Source organism: Siphateles boraxobius, unplaced genomic scaffold, assembly GCF_051911475.1.
Source record: "Siphateles boraxobius isolate OS27281-9 unplaced genomic scaffold, OSU_SipBor_1 29, whole genome shotgun sequence".
Lineage (NCBI taxonomy): Eukaryota > Metazoa > Chordata > Actinopteri > Cypriniformes > Leuciscidae > Siphateles > Siphateles boraxobius.
The window spans coordinates 8121811-8147932 of NW_027508908.1; the positions used below are offsets into that span (position 1 = coordinate 8121811).

The window sequence follows — 26122 nt, forward strand, 5'->3', positions numbered from 1 at the left end:
AAAAAGCATAATAGGACCCCTTTAAATAATGAATACAGACTACTGCCACCTGCTGTTATGAAGAGTTATTTCCTCTCATACGGGCACAGAAAGAATGTGCTACAGTAGTTGGCAGTTGGCTTTGTTTTTTGTTTAAAAAATTTGTTCAAATTTTTGTCCCTGACACAGGTGAAAAGAGGCATCACCACAGTCGGCTTTCATTGCCGCTAGTTTTTTGATGCTGGTCAAAATACTTTTGAAGTCAATGTGGTCCATCAACTGGTTTGGTAACCAATGTGTGTATGTGTGTATGTGTGTGTGTGTGTGTGTCTGTGTGTGTGTGTGTGTGTGTGTGTGTGTGTGTGTGTGTGTGTGTGTGTGTGTGTGTGTGTGTGTGTGTGTGTTTGTGTGTGTGTGTGTGTTTAGCAGAAGAAAGTAATTCATACAAGTTTTTAACAACTTGAGGATGATTAAATAATGACAGAATTTACATTTTTGGGTGAACTATCCCTTTAACACTGAACCGCACAAATGCGTCCAAAAATTTGTACTGAATGCAATTTGCAATATATATACAAAACTGGATATATATGCTTAGGTTATAATGCACTTGTCTTTCATTTGATGAATTATTGCTGCAATGATGAATAAAAATGTACACAGACATATTGTTTTAATAAAATTATGTATTCTGCCTATTAAAGCAAAATCTTTATTAACATCTCATTTACATACAGCAAAGTCATGTTCGCTCTGAAAAAAATGACACAATTACTTAACTATGGTGCTGTGCTGTTTCAGCACATTTAAGGGGATAGTTAAAAAAAAATCGGTCAATTACTCACCCTCATGTCGATCCATATCCATAAAACTTTTGTTCTTTTTCAGAACACAACTGAAATTATTTTTAATAAAATCTGAAAGATTTCGGTCTCGCCGTTGATAGTCCATTCCCCCTAAAACTTGTACAGTAAATGTAATCCATATGAAATGTGGATTCATATAATCAATCCATCAAATATTCCATATTTAATCCATGTCTTCTGAAGATACACAATCTCTTTTTTGATATACAGATTTAATTTAGACTTTTATTCACATATAAACATTGATCAACGCACCTAAATAGAGTACATCAATTATGGTAAACGAAAGCTCAACCATACTTTCTTGATGCATAAGATCCAGTAAGGTTTGAGATTGAGTTTGTTTAACATTTGGGTTTTGAAGATGATGAAATGATATGAGGATGAGTTAATAATGACACAAATGACATTTTTTGAGTTTAACACCTGGTTAAACTGGATGCTTAGTGAATAAAGATGCATTCTTTTGTGTTGACATATTCCACGCAGAAGTGGCACAACTGCTCAGTGAATTCTGAAACTTCAGTCTTGTTACTAAAAACCTGCTTGCACCTGGCCTAACGACAAGCCTACGTGACCAGACCAGTGATCAACATCACCAAGGCCTCCACTTAAAACCAGCATTTGAAAAGTGCCTGTCTTTTTTCCCTCATATTTTTAGATCTGTAGCTGCTCAGCTCTTAGCGGGAAAGACATTGAGAGCAGAGACCTATGACTGTGTCACTATCTATTTCAGTGACATTGAAGGCTTCACAGCCATGTCAGCATCCCTCACGCCAATGCAGGTGATGAAAGACACCAAGACTCAAACAACATCTTGGAGAGCTTCTGCCCAGCTGCTGACTTGAGTTGTCTAAGACTTGAAATTGTTTAACAGTGTGTGTGTGTATGTGTGTATGTGTGTATGTGTGTGTGTGTGTGTGTGTGTGTGTGTGTGTGTGTGTGTGTGTGTGTGTGTGTGTGTGTGTGTGTGTGTGTGTGTGTGTGTGTGTGTGTGTGTGTGTGTGTGTGTGTGTTGGGGTCTGTTGGGGTCTGTTGTAAGATCGAATACCCACATAGTAAGTTCTGGAATGGGTCTCATGTGTCCTATGAGAGCTCCTGACATTACTAGATCACATGGCTCAAGTGCTGAAAACTCCACTCTGTCACGAATAACAAGCTTCTGTTAGCATAGCTGTTGGCTCGCTAGCTCGTCTGAGTCTTAAAGTGGAAATAATACATTCACTTGAGGCTATATGTGGACCATACTAAAGCCCACAGCTGAACCACAACAGAAAACTATTGTCGCCTTACTTAAACTTACTTTGATCTTTGTATACATAAGCTGACTTTAAACCGGCCGCACTTCCTTTCCTGTAGGCCGTGAACGTGCTGAATGATCTGTACACATACCTCGACAATATCATTGACAACCACAATGTTTATAAGGTACGTAATATGAATGCCTCACCGTTTCATTGTAGGTTATTGGTTGCTTCATGTTTCCTTTGCTGTATCCAGGTGGAAACCATTGGCGATGCCAACATGGTAGTGTTGGGCCTGCCTATAAGAAATGGAGACGAACATGCAAAAGAAATAGCCAGAATGTCGTTGGCTATAGTGCATGGCATGAGGAGCTTCCACAGTCCACACGTACCAGAGCAGCAGCTGACGGTTCGCATTGGAGTCCATTCAGGTAATAAGTGGATGGTGACAGCTCTTTGGCTGCATGGGTTATTCTTGTATATTCACTCGCCTGCAATGACCCTGATCAATCAGGAAAAATAAATTTACTCAGGATATGAGTGTACTTTGGTACTGGTTTGTAATTTATATTACTGTATATAACAATAGAGTAAACCTTCATGAACACTTTTTTTTTTTGTGGTCTTCTACTAAAATATGAACAAGTATCAGTGGTGCTCAACCTTAGCATTAGTTCAAGAGCTGGTAAATTTATTTTGTCTGCAAGAGCCACATTTTAAAAAAATCCCTCATGCTCCACCACAGCTTGGTATATGGAAAATAAATAGCTACTCAAAAGTTGCCACTCAACTTTGAGTGTCAGTAGGCCTCTCATTTTCCATTTAATTTTCCACCCTAAAAATTAAACAATGTGTATTATTATTCAAAAGTTTGGGGGTAGTAGGATTTTTTAAATAAAAAAAAAATGTATTCAACTAAGAAGCATTAAACTGATCAAAAGCGGTAGTAAAGACTTTTACATGTTACAATCAATCAATCAATCAATCAATCAATCAATCAATCACTCAGTAGATAAATGCAATTCTTTTGAACTTTCTATTACTGTAATTAAAAAAAATCATGGTTTCCTAAAAAATATTCATCAGCACAACTGTTTTATCATATTCAAATGATTTCTAAAGGATCATGTGACACTGAAGACTGCAGTAATGATTCAGCTTTACCATTACAGGAATACATTACAATCTAAAATATATCATAGAAAAAGTTACTTTAAATTGTAATATTTTTCAATATTTCACAATCTCAGTATAGTCAACAAATGTTGTGCATTGTTCCCTTTCGTAGTCACTCCGAGTTACGTCGGATGACGACGAATGGGGGTTTCGCCTAGAAAGCCAATCATCTTCGTGTATTATAAAACGAGCAAAAGGCGATGAAATGCCATGGGTCTGCAGAATTTGCATAGCGTATCTCCGCCCCACCGCGTGGGTATAAAAGGAGGACGCCGGCAACATGCAGATATGTTTTCGCTTCGGAGCCAAGAGCTTCTCTTCACTCCACAAGCCAAATCCTGAGTTTCAGTGACATCATCTTCTCTTCGAGACTAGCGAGCTCTCCGGTGTTGGTGTGACGGCGGTACCCAGCGAGTTTCACATTGCCTGCGATCGGAGCAGTGATCTGCCAGTCTGTGTGTTCTCCCTGGTCGCCTCAGCATCGCTGAGTTTTCCTCTCTAAAAGAGCTGCACGTGGCACGTCTTTTTAAAGATGTCTCGCCCGTGTTCTTCTGGGTGCGGTCGATTCCTGTCTTCCTTTGATGGGCACAATCGCTGCTTTGGGTGTTTGGGCTTAGAGCACGCTAAAGCAGCGCTTGTGGATGACTCATGTTCCTTCTGTGGGAACATGGCCATCGCAACACTAAGGTCGAGACTCAATGATCTCATTCGAGAGAGAGTCCCCTCATCCACACCCCGATCTACACCCTCCACGAGAGGTGGTACTTCGGCTGGTGGACAGGGTGACTTGAGGGTGACGGTGTGGAACAATCCGACGATGCGTCCTCGGACCACGCCCCCCTCTACAGTGTTGAAACCCGCGATTGCTGCGGTGATTCTACCGGGTCCATCTATTGATGCCCCGCGTGTTTCATTCGGCGCTCCAGAGGAGGACTCGATGTTGATCGCGGCATCACAAGGCGGGCAGGAGTCATCGGGAAGTGACGATGCGGCTGCGTTGCCTCCTTCTGTAGTGCCAGCGTTGCCCGTATCAGATCCCGAGATGATGGCCATGCTCTCCCGGGCCGCCGCGAGCATCGGGCTTGAGCGCTCGCGCTTGGATGCTTGGTTTTTGGGTGCGGCTGCCGCCTCACGGCCACAGCCAACCCCAATACCATTCTTCCCGGAAGTGCATGAGGAGCTGGCGAAGTCATGGAAGGCTCCCTTGACCTCCCGTGTACGTTCGTCAGCTTTCTCCGCCTTTCCCCCCCTCGATGGGGCGGTCGCCCATGGGCACGCTGGGATTCCCCCGGTAGAACGCTCTGTTGCCATGCAACTGTGTCCTCAGAGTGCTTCATCTCGTGATACTCCTAAGCACCCGTCCAAGGCCTGTAGATGTTCGTCCACCCTCGTGGCGAGATCTCACAGAGCTGCAGGACAGGCGGCCGCCAATCCCATTCGGGTTGGGTCTGTCTCCTCGCGTCTTTAAGAAGGTCGTGAGGGCAGCACTTGTTCCACTACGCAAACAAAGGGTTTCGCATCCTGAATTACCTCTACGACTGGCTAATATTAGCTCACTCTCGAGATCAGGTTTGCGAACACAGAGACTTGTGCTCCGGCACCTAGCCCGTCTGGGCCTTCGGGTCAACTGGGAGACGAGCAAACTCTACCCCGTGCAAAGGATCTCTTTTCTCGGTATGGAGATCGACTCGTTCGCCATGTCCGCGCAGCTTACGAGCGAGCGTGCACACTCACTGCTGACTTGTCTTCGACAGTTCGATGGCAAGAGTGCGGTCCCAATGAAATTGTTTCAAAGGCTCCTGGGGCATATGGCATCTGCAGCCGCGGCTACGCCGCTCGGATTGCTTCATATGAGACCGCTTCAGCTGTGGCCTCGCGATCGAGTCCAGAGGTGGGCATGGCATCATGGCACGCTCAGAGTTCCAGTGACTCCGACCTGCAGTCAGACCTTCACCCTGTGGAGGAAGCTCAGTTTTCTACGGGCTGGAGTTCCCCTAGAACGAGTTTCCAGGCATGTTGTTGTCTCCACAGATGCCTCTTCCACGGGCTGGGGCGCCATGTGCAACGGGCATGCTGCCGCGGGCTCCTGGACAGGACCCCAGCGCCTTCTGCATCTCAATTGCCTCGAGTTGCTTTCAGTATGCCTTGCCCTGAGACCGCTTCCGGGCGTTGCTCTGGGATCAACACGTACTAGTCCGATCAGACAATACCGCCACAGTAGCGTACATCAACCGTCAGGGTGGTCTACGCTCCCGCCGTATGTTGCAACTCGCACGCCACCTCCTCTTATGGAGTCAGAAGCACCTGAGGTCCCTTCGTGCTATCTACATTCCGGGAGATCGGAACATTGCAGCCGACGGGCTGTCACGGTTTCGGCCCATCTCCGGCGAATGGCGGTCCAGCTGATTTGGGACCAGTTCGTGGACGCACAGATAGACCTGTTTGCCTCCCACGACTCATCCCATTGCGCCCTGTATTACTCCCAGTCCGAGGGCACCCTCGGCACGGATGCACTGGCGCACAGCTGGTCGCGCTTTGAGCCTCTGCAATCAGTTGAGCTTAAGTTCCTGTCTATGAAGACAGGGCTCCTGGTTGCATTGGCCTCCTTCAAGAGGGTAGGGGAACTGCACACATTATCCGTTGACGAAGCGTGCCTGGAATTCGGGCCCGGTCACTCTCACGTGATCCTGGGACCCCAGCCTGGATATGTGCCCAAGGTTCCCACCACTCCCTTCCGGGACCAGGTGGTGAACCTGCAAGCGCTGCCTTGGAGGAGGCAGACCCAGCCTTGGCACTGCTCTGTCCAGTACGCGCTCTCCGTGCTTACGTAGACAGGACGCAGTGTTTCAGGACCTCAGACACGCTCTTTGTCTGTTATGGTGGGAGACTGAAAGAGAAAGGCTCTCTCAAAGCAGAGGTTGTCCCACTGGATAGTGGACGCCATCGCTTTGGCTTACCAACAGCAAGGCCGACCGTGCCCCCTTGGTGTGACAGCCTACTCCACCTGGAGTGTGGCTTCCTCTTGGGCTCTAGCGCATGGCGCCTCGCTGGCAGACATCTGTAGAGCTGCAGGCTGGGCGACACCCAACACATTCGCCAGATTTTATAATCTCAGAGTGGAGCCTGTGTCCTCTCGAGTACTCGCTCCAGTTAGCTAGTACTGGACCCGCTCAGGTGTCTTCGCCTGCTCGCCACTCCACTCCACGGACTGGATACGTGCGATATTTTCCTCAGGTGAGCCTTCCTCTTGAAGCCCTGAGTTCCTCCAGCACTGTTGACGCTGGCGCCAGTGTCTATTGCCTGTGCATCGGCTAGGTGCCTCCGTGTGCATGGTTCCTCCCCTGAGTAACCCCCACATGTGTATTTCCACTGTAAGCCTCCTTGAGCATGTGTCTTTCCCTCGGCAAGCCACCTTGCCACTCCTGGAGTTGAAAGTTGCCACCCCTCGGGCTGGTCACTCCAGCGTTCCTCTATATGAACCCCTCCGGCCATATGTGTGTTCTTAAGTCCTCCCTACGGGTGGGCATGCTACAGCATATTTCCTCTGAGATATGCTTCCCAGTGGACCTTGGTATTCCTGTGTTAAGTAGGACTCCTTCGTCCGTGCCAGTATCACGACAGGGGGGTCAGACTTTCGCAGGGCACTGGAAGACAGTTGTGAAGATGGCGTGATTACAAGGGGACCCCCATTCGTCGTCATCCGACGTAACTCGGAGTGATTACGAAAGGGAACGTCTCGGTTACGTATGTAACCCTCGTTCCCTGAGTATGGAACGGAGACATTACGTCTCCCTGCCACTTCCGCTGTACCGCTGGGTAGACACCTGAGTTCAGTCTCGGCTCCTCAGCGAAGACATATCTGCATGTTGCCGGCGTCGTCCTTTTATACCCACGCGGTTATACCCACGAGCCATTGGCTCGTTTTATAATACACGAAGATGATTGGCTTTCTAGGCGAAACCCCCATTCGTCGTCATCCGACGTAACGTCTCCGTTCCCTACTCAGGGAACGAGGGTTACATACGTAACCAAGACGTTATATACAGGATTGAGAGACTACCTCTCATAAATATATTTGATTTTGACTTGTTATTTAATCAAAAGGTTTATACAGTACATTTAATTTCTTCTCTCTCTTGCCTTTTTCAGATGTGTTTTCAATAGAAAACCAATGACACATTTGTATATTCATTCTGATTGGTCAATTTACGCATCAGAGGAGTGTTTACGCTGTCAGTTGCTCTGGCATTTATGCCGAGATTCCAACATGCCAACTTGTTTTATGACACATATAAGAAAAATTCAAATAAATGACATCATTGTACATTATATTACATAACACCATCATTAAAGAGGTGATTTAAGCACGCAAACCGTACTACTGTGATAGAGAAATAGAAGAAACTTCATTTGAAATGTGTTTGTTAAAACTACTAGAGAATGCAGAATCATAAAAAAATCATACTGCTTGTTACAGGGCCTTGTGTCCCAGGGGTTGTGGGTCTGAAAATGCCACGCTACTGTTTATTTGGAGACACTGTGAACACGGCCTCCAGGATGGAGACATATGGATTACGTAAGATCACTCATGAAGGATGTGCTGACACTAGATTACTAAAATGTCAGAAAAGAATTTCAAATGAAACCTATGTGATTGACGTTGCATGATCTTGCCACTGCCTGGACCTAGCACATTTTTAACATACGTAATAGTGTGTTATACTTTTCCCTCTCCAGCACTGAAGATCCATGTGAGCAGTTCCACCAAATCTCTCCTTGACACTTTCAGGACTTTCCGCTGTGATCTGTGAGGTGACATTCACATAAAGGTACTGCTGTCACTTTTGACATTCACCTCAGAAAACACCATCTCCGTTTCACCTCGCCTGTCTTACCACGTCACAACAATCCTATTCGCTCAACTGGTTCTTTACACACGTATTTATTTTAGGATTGGTGCTTCAACATTACTTGCCCTAACAGTGAAAAATCCATTGTTACAAAGCCATAATGTAATAAAATGACATCATAACTACAATCAAGGATGTAAACATTGATATCTGAAAAGTTATGTATACACAGCAACACAATTTCAGAAAGAGTGTAAATATTTCTTCAGTAACGAGCCACAGCTGTCAAGGACCTATAAATAGATCTCAATAGTCTATGCTTGACAATACGTTTTCAAAGCTTCGGAACTGCTTTCACCTCCCTATTCTCTTCCATTTCAGGGAAAGGGCTGGGTGAGGACATTTTGGCTTTTGGGAGAGGACCACTTAAACAGACGTCCCACTTAATTTTAACTCTAACTGGCTATCAGGAGAATTTTGTATAATTGCGACATGTAGAGATCCATCCCTGTTAGATCTATACGGGTTGCCAAAGACCCAAATATGTAATATGCTAATTATTGGCAAAACATTCATGCATTTAAGGGTTAAAGTTCAAAATATTATTAATGTCTTTACTGTCACTTTTGCCTTATAGTTAGGGGTAGCTGCATTTAATTATGCATTATTTAGTCTTTACTAATTACACAATTTACTGTTATTACTACAGGAAAAGTACATGTAACATGTAACAAGGACACTGTAAAATAAAGTGTTACCAACAAATCTTACTGACCCCAACATTTTGAATGGCAGTTTATATATATAGCCATCATCTCCATGCTGTGTTGCCACTGGAGCTTTCACTGAAAGCCTTTAATTGTTGTGCCATATTGACAGCAAACCTGTAAAAACTCTGGATCCAATCTTAGTGGTCTACACATTACCATTAGGTACTGTCCACATCTGCATTACTCCTTTCTTGCTCTCTGGTAACATTTATCACACAGGTCACAGACACACTATTTTCAAACAAGACATTGCTGTGTAGAATTGCTGTGTGTCTTGTTATGGGGGAAATAAAAAAGGTTATTATATAGGTATTATCATTGTGTTGTCTGCTCTTTTAGAGTTAAAAGGAAACTTATCTGTCTTCGCCATAATTTGTTTCTGCAGATTATCTTTGATTCCAACACAAACATCTCATGAGATGAAGGCTTTAAATCTTCAAACTGCATTTAGAAATTTTGTTCAAAGTTTTAAGATTCAAAGATATGTCATGTTGAAAAGATTCGGGGTTGAAACTGATTAAAGTAAAACAGGAACAAGGGTTTTTTATGATATTATGAGACTAAGATGTTGTAACTGCGCCAACTTATTTTCTCCAACACACTCGCATGGCGATTCGTCACTGTTATCCATTTTGGCGAATTGGTGGCTAATTTGTATGGATTCGTACAATCATTTGTTTTCATTCAATCTGCTTATGTCCAGTTGACTGTTAGGTTTAGGGGTGGACTTTCATGCATACTTTCTTCATATAAGTTGTATTTGTTTCCATGCAAATAACATTGTATGAATTAGCTTAATAGGACAATACATTTCTGATGTTTAACTGATGCACAACTGACATGCTACTATTTGTGCAGTTTTTAGACATTGGAATGATTTTTTTACCCCCCAGAGATTTGAATATAAACAAAGTTCTGTCATAACAACTCTCGAAGTGATTGGCATGGTAATGGGTATGACAATGTTGTATGTTTGGTCTTGGCGGAATAGATCTGCTCTGCTGCTGCTGCTTTTATGGGCAAGTACGGGACTTGCTACTGCCAATAGCCTACATACACGAGACGCTGCTGTGAGCAACTTTAATTTTCTTATTTCTTTTCATTTGTGCATAGCTTTTGGACATTGGAATGATTTTAAAATAAACAAATTTTGGAAAAGATTCCAAAATGTTGTACTTTCACTCCAATCATTTATGAACACTTAATAAAAATTCAAATTCCTCATGAATACTTTATTTATATCACTTAAAGGTACAATGTGAGCTCCTGCACAATTCAAAGATTATCATGTTGTCTTGTAATTCATTTAGCTCAGGTTGCTGCCTGCTTCCTGCAATATAGTATTATATATTATATTATATTATATTATATTATATTATATTATATTATATTATATTATATTATATTATATTATATTATATTATATTATATTATATTATATTATATAAGTGTCAACGGCACTCATCCAATGACCACTTTAGCAATTTCCATCCGGTTAAGATCCTTGTCACGGAAGCTGGATCAGTGTCCTCTGAGAGGTGATTTCTTGCAATGAGCCACGACCCGTGATTTGTTTTACGAATTGAAAGTGCTGATGGGGTAACTTCCTCTTCACGATCACCCTGTTGTGTCGGTGGTCAGTGTTGTTATAAGCAAAATACAGGTCATGTTTACAGTAGAAACGGTTTGTGCAGTGTGTTTGCTTTGGACTTTTGCCTGGTTGGCAGTGGCGTGCTGTGCAGTCATTGGGTGGATGAGGAATAATAGGCGGGGTTAGTTCATATTGTATGAGACGGGTCTGTGCTTTCCTCGCTGACCTGTGACTGGCACCGTTAAAGTCCCATCAATCACCGGGGACTGTCAATGTCTCCCTGCTGAGCACTCAACAATCATGTGTTTGTTTTCTTCTGTGATGACCCTGATAAGCTGCTACTGTGAGTGCCTTTAAATACTTGATGCAAATCATTGTTCTTGCTACATAGATGCAACTGAACAGAAGAGTTTTAACCCAAACATCCTGGAGCAGATTGAAGGATATCCTGCTTTCTTCAGCCAGTGAAAGACAAAGAATGTCAATGTTATTGTTATTGAAAAAATAAAACAGGTATGCATTTTATTTGCATTTAGTTTCTATCAAGTTTGCATTGTTGCTCCAACAAGATACATCCATAAAAGCAGAATAACACATATGGTAAAAAGAGGTTTTAAAAACAGCAAAAAAAAAAAACAAAAAAAAAAAACAAAAAAAAACTTTCCCTCATTACAGTTTTTCCTCAGTCACTTTGGTGCATTTCTCAAATCATCCTTAATATTTGCAAAGAAGTATGTGCATTCTCAAAACAATTCGTACAAACAGCACCACACATTGGATCACCCGCAAAAGCCTGTAACTTCCTCGAAATCTTTAGTTCATCTCTCAAAAGTAAGTACTTATGTCAATGAACATATCAGTGCCATCAGAATGAAAAGTCATTGTGTCATTGTTTACAAACAAGATAGTCAAAATGCTTAGCCATATTGTCAATAAAACACTGCACTCTGTTAGTATTACCTGATTTAAACTATGGCAACAGTTTGGATGACAGTTTCTGTATTGAAATGTACAAAGCTGCGCTTCTTCTGTATGCCATATATCCATTTCAAAAGGACAAATTTACACACTACTGTACGTGAGTTATTGATTGCAATAGACTGGATAGGATTCACAGTTACACGGTGGTCTGACACACAAAAAACCATTACAATATTATTGTGATATAGAAAAGAAAAAGAAATAAGGGCACAAAGGCTACAATACAACATTAGAAAGGCAAACACAGGAAAGACCCCTTAGGCAGAACTTTGCTCTTGCATGCAGGACTGTATATATGCTTGCCAATGGAAGGTTCATGAGATGCAACTGTGAGCTATTTCAGAGAACTGGTTTCTCATTGTTTGATCTACATTCTCTTCATTAGTGAATGTCAAGATTCACCTGCACAATTCATCAATTTATGGCACATTTACAAAAAGTCTAATAGAAATGTGTAGTAAATATGCTTGACAGTTTGACAACTAGATCAACTATTTTGCATTTAATGACTTATACGATGAACTAATGACTAGATGTTTTGAGGGGTAAGACTATTGCGCAGAGAACTATTTAATATATTTTGAGCAACATGGCATTAGCAACTGATAATGTAGGAAACAGCAGACAATTGTACATAATGAATGTACCAAAGCAATCGCAACTTGTTCAAAAAAGAACTAGAAACTGCTTTTATGATGTGCATAAGTGACTAGATGATGTGGAGGTTGAACAAGTAATTTCATTTCTGATCTAAGAAATGCACCAAAGCGACTGAGAAAAACTGTAAATAGTTTAAAATATGTATATACATTTTAATCAAGACGGCTTTTAATAATTTATTTTTACACAAATTAAGTTGTTCCATTAATACTAAGTTATATGTAGTTTTGATCTTCATAAATTTTGTTAACCATATTTTGATTTCTGTAAGGTGGGCCTTTTGTCATATTGTACCCTATAATGTACATGCTTTTATGTACTGTAACATTTCTTATAATGCATTATAATAAACTATACTTTAAACATGAAACTTAAGTCACATTAAAGGTGGTCATACAATTATTTATCAAAATATATAATGGAATACAATGTGTCTTTTAAGAGATCTACGGTATTCGATACACTAGATAGATAGTTTGATATTCGATAGATTGATAGACAGACAAATAGACAGACATACAGACAAATAGATAGATAGATAGATAGATAGATAGATAGATAGATAGGTAGGTAGGTAGGTAAGTAGAGAGAGAGAGAGAGAGAGAGAGAGAGAGAGAGAGAGAGAGAGAGAGAGAGAGAGGAGGTCAGCATGTAATACAGGCTGTGGTTATCTTCAATGAATTCTGCTGATTTATAGCCATACACTATCCTTGATCATATTCATAATTAACAAAATTCTCATTATGCAGGGCTCAGTGCAACACATCCTGCCTGTTGGTCTCAATCTGCTTATTCAATAGCGCAGATGCTCTGTGCCTCTCCTGACAAACACTCACATTACATATGAATGACTGGGCTGGAGACAACGCTGGCCAAGGAGTGAGTCTGCCTTTTATCTGGGAGCAATTGAAAACCCCACATGTTTAATTAAAGCTCATCCTACACACTTGAAGGACTTGAGCTCAGACAGGCGCTCCAGGTATCTGGAGGGCAGTTTCACCTGTCAGATGTAGCACAGCAGGGGGTCCTGGAGGGGAGAGGAACACGCATAGCACCTCATGTGTACGTCTTGCTTCACATGTTCTGTTCGTGGTGAGAGAGACCCGAGTGCTAAAGGAATTACATGTGTAGGTGGGCTGGGGAAGATGATAAGCAGGGTTACAAATTGACAGATAAAAATCATTATGATTATAATATATTAAAGGGGTGATAAACAGCATTGTTTTATTGATTTATACTGTTTCCTGAGGTGCACTTATTATGTTACTATGATTTTTACATCAAAAATGATAATAATTTAGAAATAAAAAGCATATTTCCTACCCTGATTTTAGCCCTCTGATTTGAACGCTCTGTTTGAAGGGGCGTGTCTACTGTCAGACTTCAGTGTAAACGCCCACTGCTGTGGTTGGCTGACATCTTTGCATATTAAACAGCTAAGTATTACATGTGGAACCTTCTCGAAAACTTTTAGCACATTTTTACTATTACAGCTGTCAACTAATTGGGAAAATTGTTGATAATAGTATTGTTTTTTTAATCTATAGCATTATGTTTGCTATGTGGCATGAAAGGTTGCAGTGTTGAACATGTCCGATGACAGACATGTCTGTTGAGCGCATGAATGCAGTGATCTCATCAATGCAACATGATTTCTGCACACTCACGAATGCTTTCATCATAACTAACATTGCAAACACAATGTAAATAAGAGATTCGTTGATTATAACCAAAGTTTTGGCGAGAGTCCAGAACTCAGTCACTTATAAACTTGCGCTATTTGATTGACAGTTCCAGCGATTGTAAAGGAAGCATTCTTTGATCGCTTTCTATATATATATATATATATATATATATGAAAAATTTGATCAATAAATTAATTACCACATTCTTAACATTACAATCCTTTATAGGTAATGCTTATAATATTTGCATGCATGACGTCCACATTTGTGGACAGTTAATTTAACTCCATTTAGGGTTAATTTATCATGGTAATTTTCTCCAAAAAATCAGGCTTTTGAGATTTGCTATATATATATATATATATATATATATATATATATATATAGCTGTAGACGCCTGCGACCCGAGTGAACAAACCCCTCATTAGAGCTCAACTGATGGACACACAAAACATACCGTTCAACACCATACAATATGTAGCCCCGTGGGGTTGAGCGTGTCTGTGAGGGAATGTGTGCGCGGGACAGCGGGCACACTCACTGCACTGAGAACATTTACATTTATTCATTTAGCTGACACTTTTATCCAAAGCGACTTACAATTGATATATTTCAGAGGTCGCACGCCTCTGGAGCAACTAGGGGTTAAGTGTCTTGCTCAGGGACACATTGGTGTCTCACAGTGGATTCGAACCCGGGTCTCTCACACCAAAGGCATGTGTCTTATTATGGCGCGGCACTAAAGTGGGCGGGAGTGCAGACTCGGAGAAAAAATGCCATGCGAGTCCTCAGAGTCACCATGGCAATAGCTTGCAATGAGGGCAGCCGCTGTCGGCGAGCACGAGAGCTGCATGATCCTAACCCAGGCGGGAAACGCAGATGAAATGGCGGTCCCCGTCGCTGAGTGCGGCTCGGCACGAGCCACAGGAACGAAGCTATTAAAAAAGACGCTGCTCTTTTAGATAAAGAGAGAGAGAGTGTGAGTCGCGACGGCGAACACACACTCTCAGCAGAGTAAAAGGATATTGACGCCGGAAAGCGTAGCAGGTACGGCGACTGAAGGCGGCGAGGTGAAGGCCAGCGGCTTCAGGTTCAAGGGCTCGTCCCGCAGAAGGCTTGTGTCAACGGCGCGGCTTCTCACTCTGGATCCAGCGATGCGTGAGCTTCGCTGAAGAGATGAAAATCAGTTTGTATCAGCCCATCGAGCTATATTTATAGGATGAGGCCACACCCTTTCTGGCGGGACGTGACGAAATATGCGCGAAATGCCCACGCAGGGCCTCTCTCGATAGGCTGCTGCTGTTGCCGCAGGGCAGCCAATAGGCGCGCGAGCCGTCTTGCCTATGTCTGCATGCTGCTGCACAGCGTTTTACATTAATTCAAAATTAAGGATAATTTTTGGCTTCAATATCTCGTGGAAAAGAGGTTTTCCCCATATTGTAAGATATTACGCAGTACGAGAGATACTCTCGTAAGAGAACATCTTACTTAACGAGTAAATATAACACTTGAGTAATTAGTGATGCATTTTATGACCACTTTGAGAGTAAAAAAAGACAATTGCTCACATCTCAGACACGATAATTATGTGATAATAAATTATTAATTGTAGAATTTGTTTAGTTATTAGTACTTAATGATGCCAATCTTATTCCGTAATTATTGATTACCTAATAAGTAACTATCTCAGTCCTAAATTTGACATACTTACTGTTTATTTAATCTTGTTTGCATATTAGTTAATAGTACTGTAGTAGCTGAAGTGCTAATGTAGTACTACTCATTTGTCCTGCTTTACTTCCTGGATAGTTAATTTTTAATGGTGGACCATTGTTCTAAAGTGTTCTTTGCTTGGCGTTCTGGCCTTTTATGAAATAACTGTACATCTTGTTTGCGTGACTGTTATATATATATATATATATATATATATATATATATATATATATATATATATATATATATATATATATATATATATATATAATGGGATGAAATTTGAGTTATCTTTTTATATTTAAACACTCTCTGTTTGAAAGTTGTTTGTTTTAAATGCCTGGGATTTTGGTAGTGAAAAAAAGGGTATTATAATAAGGACTCTTTTTCCTTTTTGACATTTTAATGGATAATGCATTTAAAAAAGGAACATTGGCTCTCATCCCATCTACTACAAATTTGATCTGCTGTCCTGTGACACCGTTATAGAGAGTAGCTGCCATGAGCACCTGTTCACAGTAGATACAAAGGAATATTTCATCCATTTATATCAGTTATTTATTTATTATCTATCTATCTATCTATCTATCTATCTATCTATCTATCTATCTATCTATCTATCTATCTATCTATCTATCTATCTATCTATCTATCTATCTATCTATCTATCTATCTATCTATCTATCTATCTATCTATCTATCTACACATGTACATCTCTTAGAAATGTATCTTTTGTATTTATGTTGGTGTCATACATTGTTGAAATCTTTATTTTCTATTCGGGGTCTTTTTTGACACTTTTTTGCTGAAATACAAAATAAAAAAATGTTCCCTTCAACTAAATGGCATAAGATGTCGTGGTTGACATTTGCTAGTTCTACAAACAAAACAAAAAAATATTGGCATGATATCTGGTTGTATGTAAGCGTGAAAAAAAAAGTCACACTCAAGATGTTCGGGGTCAAATGTGATTTGGTAACATCATAATGTAATTTTTTTTAAACAAATGTAATATCACTCAGTTTATTAAAGTTTTTAATCGACATTTGTGCAGCGTTTACTCCATCGCCATCGGGGATGTGTTGTGGTATCGCCCCTTCAAGTTTTGTATTTTCTGCATGGAAACTGAAAAGCAATTTTTATAGTCTTACATTAATATCTATGAAATAAAATATTTATTGATTTATTTATATACACTTTTAAAACTAGCTTTAATCTCCTCAACAATGCACAAAAACATAAATAAAGTGAGTGATATTACATTTGTTTGAAAAGTATATATATATTATTTTGTTACAAAATCACATTTTATTGTAGGGTCTCTAGAGACCCCAACATCCTGAGTGTACATCCCAAACAAATAGTTTAGAAGGGTTAATAACACATAACAAATAATTTATTAATTACTCTAAAATGTTGAATAGTGTTAACTGTAATTAAAAAGTACTAATATAAAAAATACAATTCAACATATTATTATTGCATTTTTTGATTTGTATATATATATATATTGGCTGAAGTTTTTCAAATAATAATTATAATTAATAGTTTTAAATATTTTAAATGGTTTCATTATTAATGATTAATATTTGTAAACTAAACAATACATTATTATTATTATTGTAATTATTAAGAAACATTGCTAAAATAATACCAAACTGCATATACAATGTTTATTTTTAAAGAATTTCTGCCCTTTTGATGATACTTAAATTTGTTTACTTTCTTACAGCATCTGGATATTTTTGAATTTAAGCCCCACAAAAGTTATCCAAACGTGTGTATTCATTATTATCGAATAACTTATAGATCCAGCCAATAATCTGCCAAGATTTCTGGGCACAGATTCTGTATGGGCCTGGAGCTAAACACATTCTGAGACCAGAGCGGAATGCAGTGTGTTTACTGATCTTATCAGTGAACTCCAGATTCTCAACACAGCAGTTTGTATCCTTCTGCCTTCCGCTTAGCAAAAGCAATTATTTCATCTGATTCAAACATCAAGCACATTTTGGAAAACATGTAACCTCTCTGTTTATTACATTGTGACTTTGATGTCTGCATTAGCCACACTGAGAAACAGCAAACAGTGCAGGAAATCTGTCGGATGTGAGGATTATTTGCATAACAATGCCCAACTCTTAATAATACCCAACACACAGGCACCCACACACACACACGCCCCGCCTACATTTTGATCAAGAGGACCGTTTTAGTGCTTATTAATGTGGCATATTCAAAATAACACGCACACACAGACATTTTACCACCCTTACTTTACCGATGGAGCTGCCACTCGTCTATTCATCCAGGAGAAATGGAGGAAACAAGAACAGTCAGATAAACATGGCATTGTGAAGAAAGAAGAAATACTCCCATTTAGGTGAGTAGATCATCTCTGATTTGACGTGTAATTTTGTGATTGTAATATGCGTAATAATAATAGCAATAAAATAAATTATTATTATTACTATATATTACTATATCGCATATTCAAACATGTTAATACTACTAATATAGTATTTATTAATAAAAAAAGAAAATAATATAGCTCTCTCCCAAGACTTATGGCATATTTAAGCATGTTATTATTTATAATAATAAATTATATTAGCATTTTATATTTCATACTTTAGTTTTAACCTTTCAAATGTCTGTATTTTTTGTCTTTAAGTATTAAAATCTGCTATGTCTAGATCAAATTTAGCACTGTTACTCTTAAATTTATATAGTTTACATAATCATGAACCGTGAATGTTCTCTAAGTGATTCCCTTTATGACTGACAGGTCTGTTTGTCTCCTTGTTAGTGTGGTAAGGTGAGTTTTATGCAGCCCGCTTTTTGTAGATAATAAATATGTCTGACTCAAATGGCCATTATTGCCCGGTCCAGTCTCTCCCTCCAATTCCTTGAAAGTAAAGCAAAAACATATTTTAAGTGAGTTGGCTGAATGCAGCGGTTTGATATGGGTGAATTGTTTTCCTTGAAACGCGCCAAAGATTGGTTTTGTTCAAGAATAACAAACAAAGCGACTGATAGCATAATCATATTGGATTTCGAGTGGCTTTAGTTTAAATATAAGGATTAAAGGGATGAATGGCAAGTCATTTGTAATAACTTCAGTAAGTTAAGTTCGAGAATTTAAACAAATGAAAAGTGCTTGTGTATTGTCTCACATGATAACTGAAGGAGAGGGTTTGTTATGGAACAGCTGAGCGCTCTGTTATGGTCTGGATGTCTTTATGAACTGGATCAATAATGGCCCCATATCTTTATTATGCACTTAGAATTAGTCAGTGTTTACATCTCTAATGTGGAGCGTGGGGTTGAGTTTAATAGGTTGTGTCTGAAACGACCACACACGCAGACACCTGTATCTGTTTCTCCCTATGTCCCTTTATCTTTAAACTGTGTTCTCAGAACATTGTCTTAATGTTGTGTTCTTACTGCAAGAGTGTCTCTGTACGTTAACCTGCATGTGTCAGAGGGATAGAGTGTGTTTATGAACTTGTCTGTTAATGTATTTAAGTGAACAGTGTCTGCAGTCCTAACCTCGCCGATCGGTCATTTTGTAAAATTGCAAATAAAACAAGGGAACAGATAAAATTCTATGATTATCATTTCGCATTCTACTCTTCCCTTTAGAATTCAATGTACATTGCACTATAATGTGCAATACAGTATGCACAGAAAGCCATTTGGCATTCCTCTATTTTTGAGCCAATCTTCATACTCAGTCAGTCTCTATAAAAATGTTGTTATAAGGACACATCTACAGCATTCTAAATTGTATTATTCATTAAAAGATTATTAAAACAATAGCCCATGTATAAACAAAAATTTATGTCAGTTTAATGTCGTTTCAAACCAGTATATGCTGTTATATTATATTGTGATCTTTTGCAGATTTTCATAAAAGCACATAGTGACATTTGTCAAGCAGCACCAAAATGACGACTTATACGACTTGTGCGCTATATTCCATATTCAAAATGTGGAGTGAAAATAATTTAAGTCAAAACACCACTGATTCTAATAGATGTGTTTTGACTTTAAAAGATATGTATATATATATATATATATATATATATATATATATATATATATAGCACATTAGTTGTATGGACTAGTTTTTTGATAATTTTATGGTGTTTTTACCCTTTTTGGAGCTGGACAGATGTGGTCACCTTAAACTGCTACTGTATATGGAAAGAAATGCAGGTGAATAAATAAAGACAGAATTTTCATTTTTGGGTGAACTTTTTCATTTGTGCTAATGCAGTCACCGAAAAAATACTAAAATAAAATATTAAAATTATAATAAGCAGTAGTACCAATTGCTGATATCCACAGGAACCATCTTTTTATTTAATTTTTTATAAAATAACTTTTTTTAATGGATTTGGTAAGTAAGAGCAAAATGTTAAAGGGTAAGTTCGGCGTTTTACAAGTAAAGCCCTGTTTTAAGATGGTTTCTGATGAAATCGAACGGTTAAGATTAAAATTTGGACACATGCTGCTGTCCCGAGAATTGTAGGTTTTTGTGTTAGCACCCCCCCACCTATGCAATGGTTTCAGGTGCATTGGAACAATCATTCATATAAACGCATTAAACTTTAGTTTACAAAGACGTGAAACTCACCGAGTGGTCTGGGGTGTTCACTGATATGCTCACGCAAAAATCGCTGCAAAAGATGCTTTCCAACAGGTGTTTTACCATTCGTTGTAAAACTGTGGACCTATTTTTCCAACGCCTCACAACCGGACATTCTTCCAAAAACTATGATAAAACCGGGTTGGAAAGCATCTTTTGCAGCGATTTTTTGCGTGATTATATATTATATTATATTATATAATATATATATTATATATTATATATGCAAACCCCAGACCACTCGGTGAGTTTCATGTCTTTGTAAATTAAAGTTTAATGCGTTTATATGAATGATTGTTCCAAGGCACCTATGCAACCATTGTATAGGTGTGGGGGTGCTAACACAAAAACCTAAAATTCTCAGGACAGCAGCATGTGTCCAAATTTTAATCTTAACCGTTCGATTTCATCAGAAACGATCTTAAAACAGGGCTTTACTTGTAACACGCTGAACTTACCCTTTAAGCATTACCTCTCTCCCTGTCACAAGGTCCCACCGGTGGTAATTAAAATTGTATTATTACTGAACTAAGACCATTTTTTTTGCACTTTCCTTCTCATTTTTCCTCTCCGTCAAACATCCCCAGATGTTGTTTTCAGGTTCTGTCATGGGCTAAGGAACATGCCTGTCACTCATTAGGAACTGACACTCTCTTCCGCTTGACTTGATGCGAAACAATTGGTGGTTTCAGTTAAACACGACGTACATTTTACATGAAGAATGTGCTATGGAAGGTTTCTTCATTCAGTCTCAAATGTGTTACGTAATTAATGGAATTCTAAAAATAACATATTACACCATGTCCTTGAATTGTTTCAGATAATGAAAAATATATGTGTCAGACTGCATGCTTTCAAACTCGTGTTTTTGCTCACATCCCAATAGGGACTAAGTTAAACTGTAACAATGCTGATGACATTTTAGGTTTGCATGTTAAGTATAATCCCGAAGGTCAAGATGGGGCACACTGCAGGGATACAGTTCCTGAGACAAGGTCGAGTTGAGGGGCTTTATATGATTCTTGGCAGATACCCAGAACTAAAAGATCCGAAACATTGTTTTTATTGCTGATTTGTCTTGGGTTTCCCAGTATGTTCTGCTTTTCCCAGCCTTACATGAGCTTCAGGGGCAGTTGTCACTTAGCAAAAATATTAATGGTGAAATAGACTAATTATTATTGTGTAGTGAAATGACACAGCCATTTTTGTTCGCATATATCAGTAATTTGACAATATCTCAAACAAGCATTCTTGTTGGTCTTCTAAAACACAGCGTGCTGTGAGATCAAACAAAGCATTTATCAATGATCATGGGAATACATCTTGAACGCATGTGTCTTGTTTATCACCAGGTTGAACAGCATGGAAAACTCCTCGGAATGGAGCAACGTTTCACTCGATGCCGATTTCGAGGCCTGTGCCACGTTGAGGAGCTTTGGTTCACGAGCCGCCCTCTATGTCTTCATCATCGCTGGTATCGTCTGCACCGTTGTCGGAAACTTCCTGGTGGTGCTCGCCATTGCCTACTTCAAACAGTTGCAGTGCCCTACTAACTATTTCGTCATGTCTCTGGCTGTCGCTGACTTCCTGGTGGGCCTTGTGGTTATGCCGTACAGTATGGTCAGAACAGTGGAGGGATGTTGGTATTTCGGTCCAACCTTCTGCCATATTCACTCCAGCTTGGATGTTATGCTCTGCACGGCCTCTATCTTCCATTTGAGCTGCATCGCTTTTGACCGCTATTACGCCGTCTGTAACCCCTTGGTGTATTCGTTTAAGATGTCCCTTAAACATGTCGGTCTGCTGATCGTGGTTTGCTGGGCCGTTCCTTTCCTCATCTCCTTCGGACCAATCCTCCTCGGGCTGCACAAGCTTGGCGTGGACGTTCCTTTGCCTGAGAACGTATGCATCTTCTTAGTAAACCGCGTTTATGCCGTCATGGCATCCCTTGTCGCGTTTTACCTGCCAATGGTGACCATGTTGGTGGCCTACTGGAAAATCTACAAGGCGGCCAAGCGGCAAGCCATGCAAATAAGCGCGATGGAATCGCAGATGGCGGCAGGTGTGGGCAAGGACTCGAGTAAGAAACAAAAACATCGCAACTCTATAAGGAGGGAGAGAAAAGCAGCCAAGACTCTGGGCATCATTATGGGGGTTTTCCTTCTCTTCTGGCTGCCCTTTTTTACAGTTAATATCGTTGATCCATTCATTGAGTACGGGACTGCTGGTGTGATTTGGGACGTGTTCCTGTGGTTGGGGTACGTCAACTCCTCCCTAAATCCTTTTCTCTATGGTTTCTTCAACCGTTCCTTCCGTAGGGCTTTCCTCATGATCATGGGCTGCAGAATATGTCTGTACAGCTCAGCTCAAGGAATGGACCTCTCTCACTCGAAAAGAGATGCTAGTGAGCGCACAGACAACCAGTAGACCTATGTTTTAATAAAATGACCCAAACTTGTTCCTGTCCACCCCATACGGCTATATATATATATATATATATATATATATATATATATATATATATATATATATATATATATATATATATATATACATATATATATATTCAATAATTTTCTAAATAAAAAAGCACACCTTAAGGAAATAATATTAAAATTGAAAAACATTTTTTTTAAACCTTTAAAATGCCTAAATATATTAAATTTAGGCAATCAGAAATTGTCAATACTATATGAGGAAATTTAAGTAACTGACACTTTTTTGTATATATTAAAAAAATATATTTTAAAATTAGAGCCGCACGATTCTGGATAAATTGAGAATCACAATTTTTTTTATTTGTTTCAAAAAGAGACAAACAAACAACTATACAATATAACGTAATTTACTAGAGGTTCTGACAAAATGTTAATTGCTGCAGTCAATTTGTTTAATTCAAATAGAGAATGTTTAATTAATCTGAATTAGGCTATAAAAAAACTTGGTTTGAATTAATGATTTAGTGACTCACTCATAAATACTTCACTACTGGATGAATCAGCATCTTTGAACAAATCTCTTGAATGAACGATTCAATGACAAATACATTTTAACAGTCACTTGTCGCCACCTGGCGTAAAGATGTAATCGATATAATCATTATTTGAAGCGCCAAGTTACTTTCAAAATCACTTCTGTATACATCAGTGTTATCTGAACTATACACAGTTTTGTCAGTTCTTCTGGGATAATAAGAATATTTGTAACACAGAAATAACAATACTGTGTGTTTGAAAAAAAATTGAAATTGTTTCATATAATATGATATACCTACATATGATAACTCTCTGGGTCAGTGGCAGCACCAACTCAAATTCCAGTGTGATTCTTCAAAGATTGAATGGACTCGGGCGAATCGTTGTCATTTTGGAACGAGGCATGGGTGTTTGAATCTCGATCTCGATCTTTTAACAATTAATCGTGCTGCTCTACTGAAAATACATGTTTGCCGTATGGGTGACCAAAGGTATTCTTTGTTGTAAGTCTTTCATAGATTTAAAAGATTATCACATTATGGAACCTCATAATGGTTCCAAATAATAATAAAAATTACACAACATGAATTCCAGTTAAATGGGAATAACCCAGCCAAGACTAACAGCACAGTAAGCGATAAAGTGCATGCAAACATTGTGATTTGTTGTTGAACTTCCTGTAAAATGTTTTCTTCCACTTATTTATGTTTACTCTGTGAATAAATTAGATGTTTGGCCTGCATTTATCATTTTTTTGCAGATTTGGTGCTCTGCAGCAAATTATACATCATTATTTTGCACTGTCTTGGTAACAAACAGTACTTTACCTTTTGAATAATGGGAGAATTATGAGCATTCTGTGGTACAAGCTGTTACAGTTGAATTCTAAAAAGGTTAAGAACACATTTTAAACGCACATTATGTCCTTTGCAGAAAAAAGTTCTGGTATGTTTAAGAAAATATGTCAGTATGATAATAAACACAACGAGGAACAACCAAGAACAGAAGGTTTTTTGGCATTTGAGAGAGAAGTTACAGTACACGTACCCTGTACATAGAGTGCCTGTCAAAAGAAACACTCCGAAGGCATGTGACACATCCTGCCCTGTCACAGATTTGAACCAGTGACCTGTAGAACATCAGAGTCATTGCTAATATGTATGAGAACAAATAATGATATAATGATGGAAATGAAATAAAAATAGTCGTGATCACGTTTTCTTGATATAATTCTTATGAAATGACATGCTGCACAGAGAAATGGCACCAGCTGGTCTGCCTGCTTAAATAATGAGGTAAGCAAAGATAAAGGAGCTGGGGGTGGGGGTTCTCAAAAATGTAGCTATAATATAATTTTAATAATGGAACTCATCTCTGGAAAACATTTAGCATTATGCAATGTTTTTTTTAAATGAAGCTAATGTTCTATTAACTCTTTGCCCAGCCATTCACTGTAGTGCTATTCTTTTTAGACTTTTATGGCACTGCTTAGTGAATGACAGTAAAATGAAGCTTATGTAAAAACATTTATGTGACAAGTCAAAACATACAAGTGCTTAACTGAAGGAACCCATAAAGAACTGTTAGGCATGTTAATGTTAGTCTTCAGTAATCCACAGGAAACAGGGGAGGACAGGGACTCACACTGATTTACTCTTCAGTAAGTTCTCAGAAATCTTAAATGGACAAGGAAACCGTTTTTCAAAAAAAGTTAGTTTGCACTTATAGAATGTAATACTCACGAGTCATCTTCACACCCACACGCTTGTCACTTTTACAATTATGCATAATGTGATTCAGTGTTGCACAATTTGTAGTAATTTGCCTTTTTTATTAACAGCGACCTCTACTGGCCATCTTTTTTTGGGATTAAATGAATGCAGCAATAAATCAGTTGATGGGAAATGATGATGAGCAATGATAGTTCAAGATCATACAGCACAGAGCTATAAAATGTATGGGGATAGCAAAGCTATTTCATTTTATTTCCCTTACTTCTGATTGCAGATTTGGTTTACTGGTAAATCGGAGCACAGCATGTCACATTGTTGAAATCCCTTCTAGAGACAAGCAATGAGTTTCAAAATGGCCTGGAATGTCCTTTGGTTGCTTAAAAGTCAGCAGCATTTGAGCAGCATATATTCCACGATGTTTGTAAAACTTAATAATCATGTTCTCTGGCATGATTTGATAATGTTCCAAAGAGCTTTGTATGCTTCAATTGAAGCAAAAAGATCTGACCCTTTGTACAACACATTTGTTTATTTGAGCAGCGTCCTAGGCTATGTTCAGACTACCAGCAAAAGTCAAACTTTTTGCATATTCAGATCTTATCCAGATGGGTTTTTGAAAGTCTGGACGGCAAAAAACAAAACACAAAAAAACACATGAAATCAGTTTTTTTTTTTTTTTTTTTTTTTTTTAGATTTCACATTTGGAGGTGGTTTGACATCCGATTCCAATCCGATTTTTACTGTAACATCTCAGTCTGGATGCTCTGGTTGTTCAAATCAGATTTCAATTTTTCCTTTGCATCAAAGTCAAAACTGGTGACGGAAATGCCAGAAGTATTTATATATTCATATACTTATATACCAGTCTCCAGGTTATGCACCGCGACTCGACAGGGTGCTTATTTGGAGAGAAAGATGATGCACTTTAATTTTTCCTATCCATTTTGAAAGCCTCGTCACATGTGGGTAACGCCTACGTTGTTACCAAATCAACCCATGCAGATAGATTGCCTATATCTGGACACACAACTCTTTTTTGATCCCTTGCAATTAATAGTGTGGAAAGTCTGGCTGAAAAGATCTAATTTGAGAAACAATCTGATTTGCCTGCAGTCTGAACTTAGCCTTTGCCTAGAGATGGTTTGGAATCTTAAATATTACTTCTTATCATTTTTTTCTTTTTTTTAGAAAAGCAAGAGTCTCAAATTGATTTCAATATAATCTCATTTCTGTGCATGAATAAC

The 26122-nt window shown here is 39.0% G+C and overlaps 2 protein-coding genes across 2 annotated transcripts in view; both read left to right on the forward strand.

Moving 5' to 3' along the window:
* Positions 1-8562, forward strand: part of LOC143753992 (atrial natriuretic peptide receptor 1) — a 31451-nt gene extending 22889 nt beyond the window's left edge. Inside the window, 6 exon segments of the mRNA XM_077246930.1 lie at positions 1504-1630; positions 2205-2273; positions 2346-2520; positions 7743-7841; positions 8003-8094; positions 8497-8562. Of these exon segments, the coding sequence (XP_077103045.1) occupies positions 1504-1630; positions 2205-2273; positions 2346-2520; positions 7743-7841; positions 8003-8094; positions 8497-8562 (628 nt within the window).
* Positions 8563-17329: 8767 nt separating this feature from the next.
* Positions 17330-22597, forward strand: LOC143753993 (trace amine-associated receptor 1). The gene is made up of 2 exons (XM_077246931.1): positions 17330-17899; positions 21523-22597. The coding sequence occupies exons 1-2, from the start codon at positions 17742-17744 to the stop codon at positions 22595-22597; spliced, it is 1233 nt and encodes a 410-aa protein (XP_077103046.1). The 5' UTR covers positions 17330-17741.
* Positions 22598-26122: the final 3525 nt, after the last annotated feature.

Coding starts and splice junctions, on each gene's coding strand:
- LOC143753993 (XM_077246931.1), top strand. CDS start 17,742: ATGTGGCATATTCAAAATAACACGCACACACAGACATTTTACCACCCT. Junction 17,900..21,522: donor GAAGAAATACTCCCATTTAG/GTGAGTAGATCA, acceptor GTTTATCACCAG/GTTGAACAGCATGGAAAACT.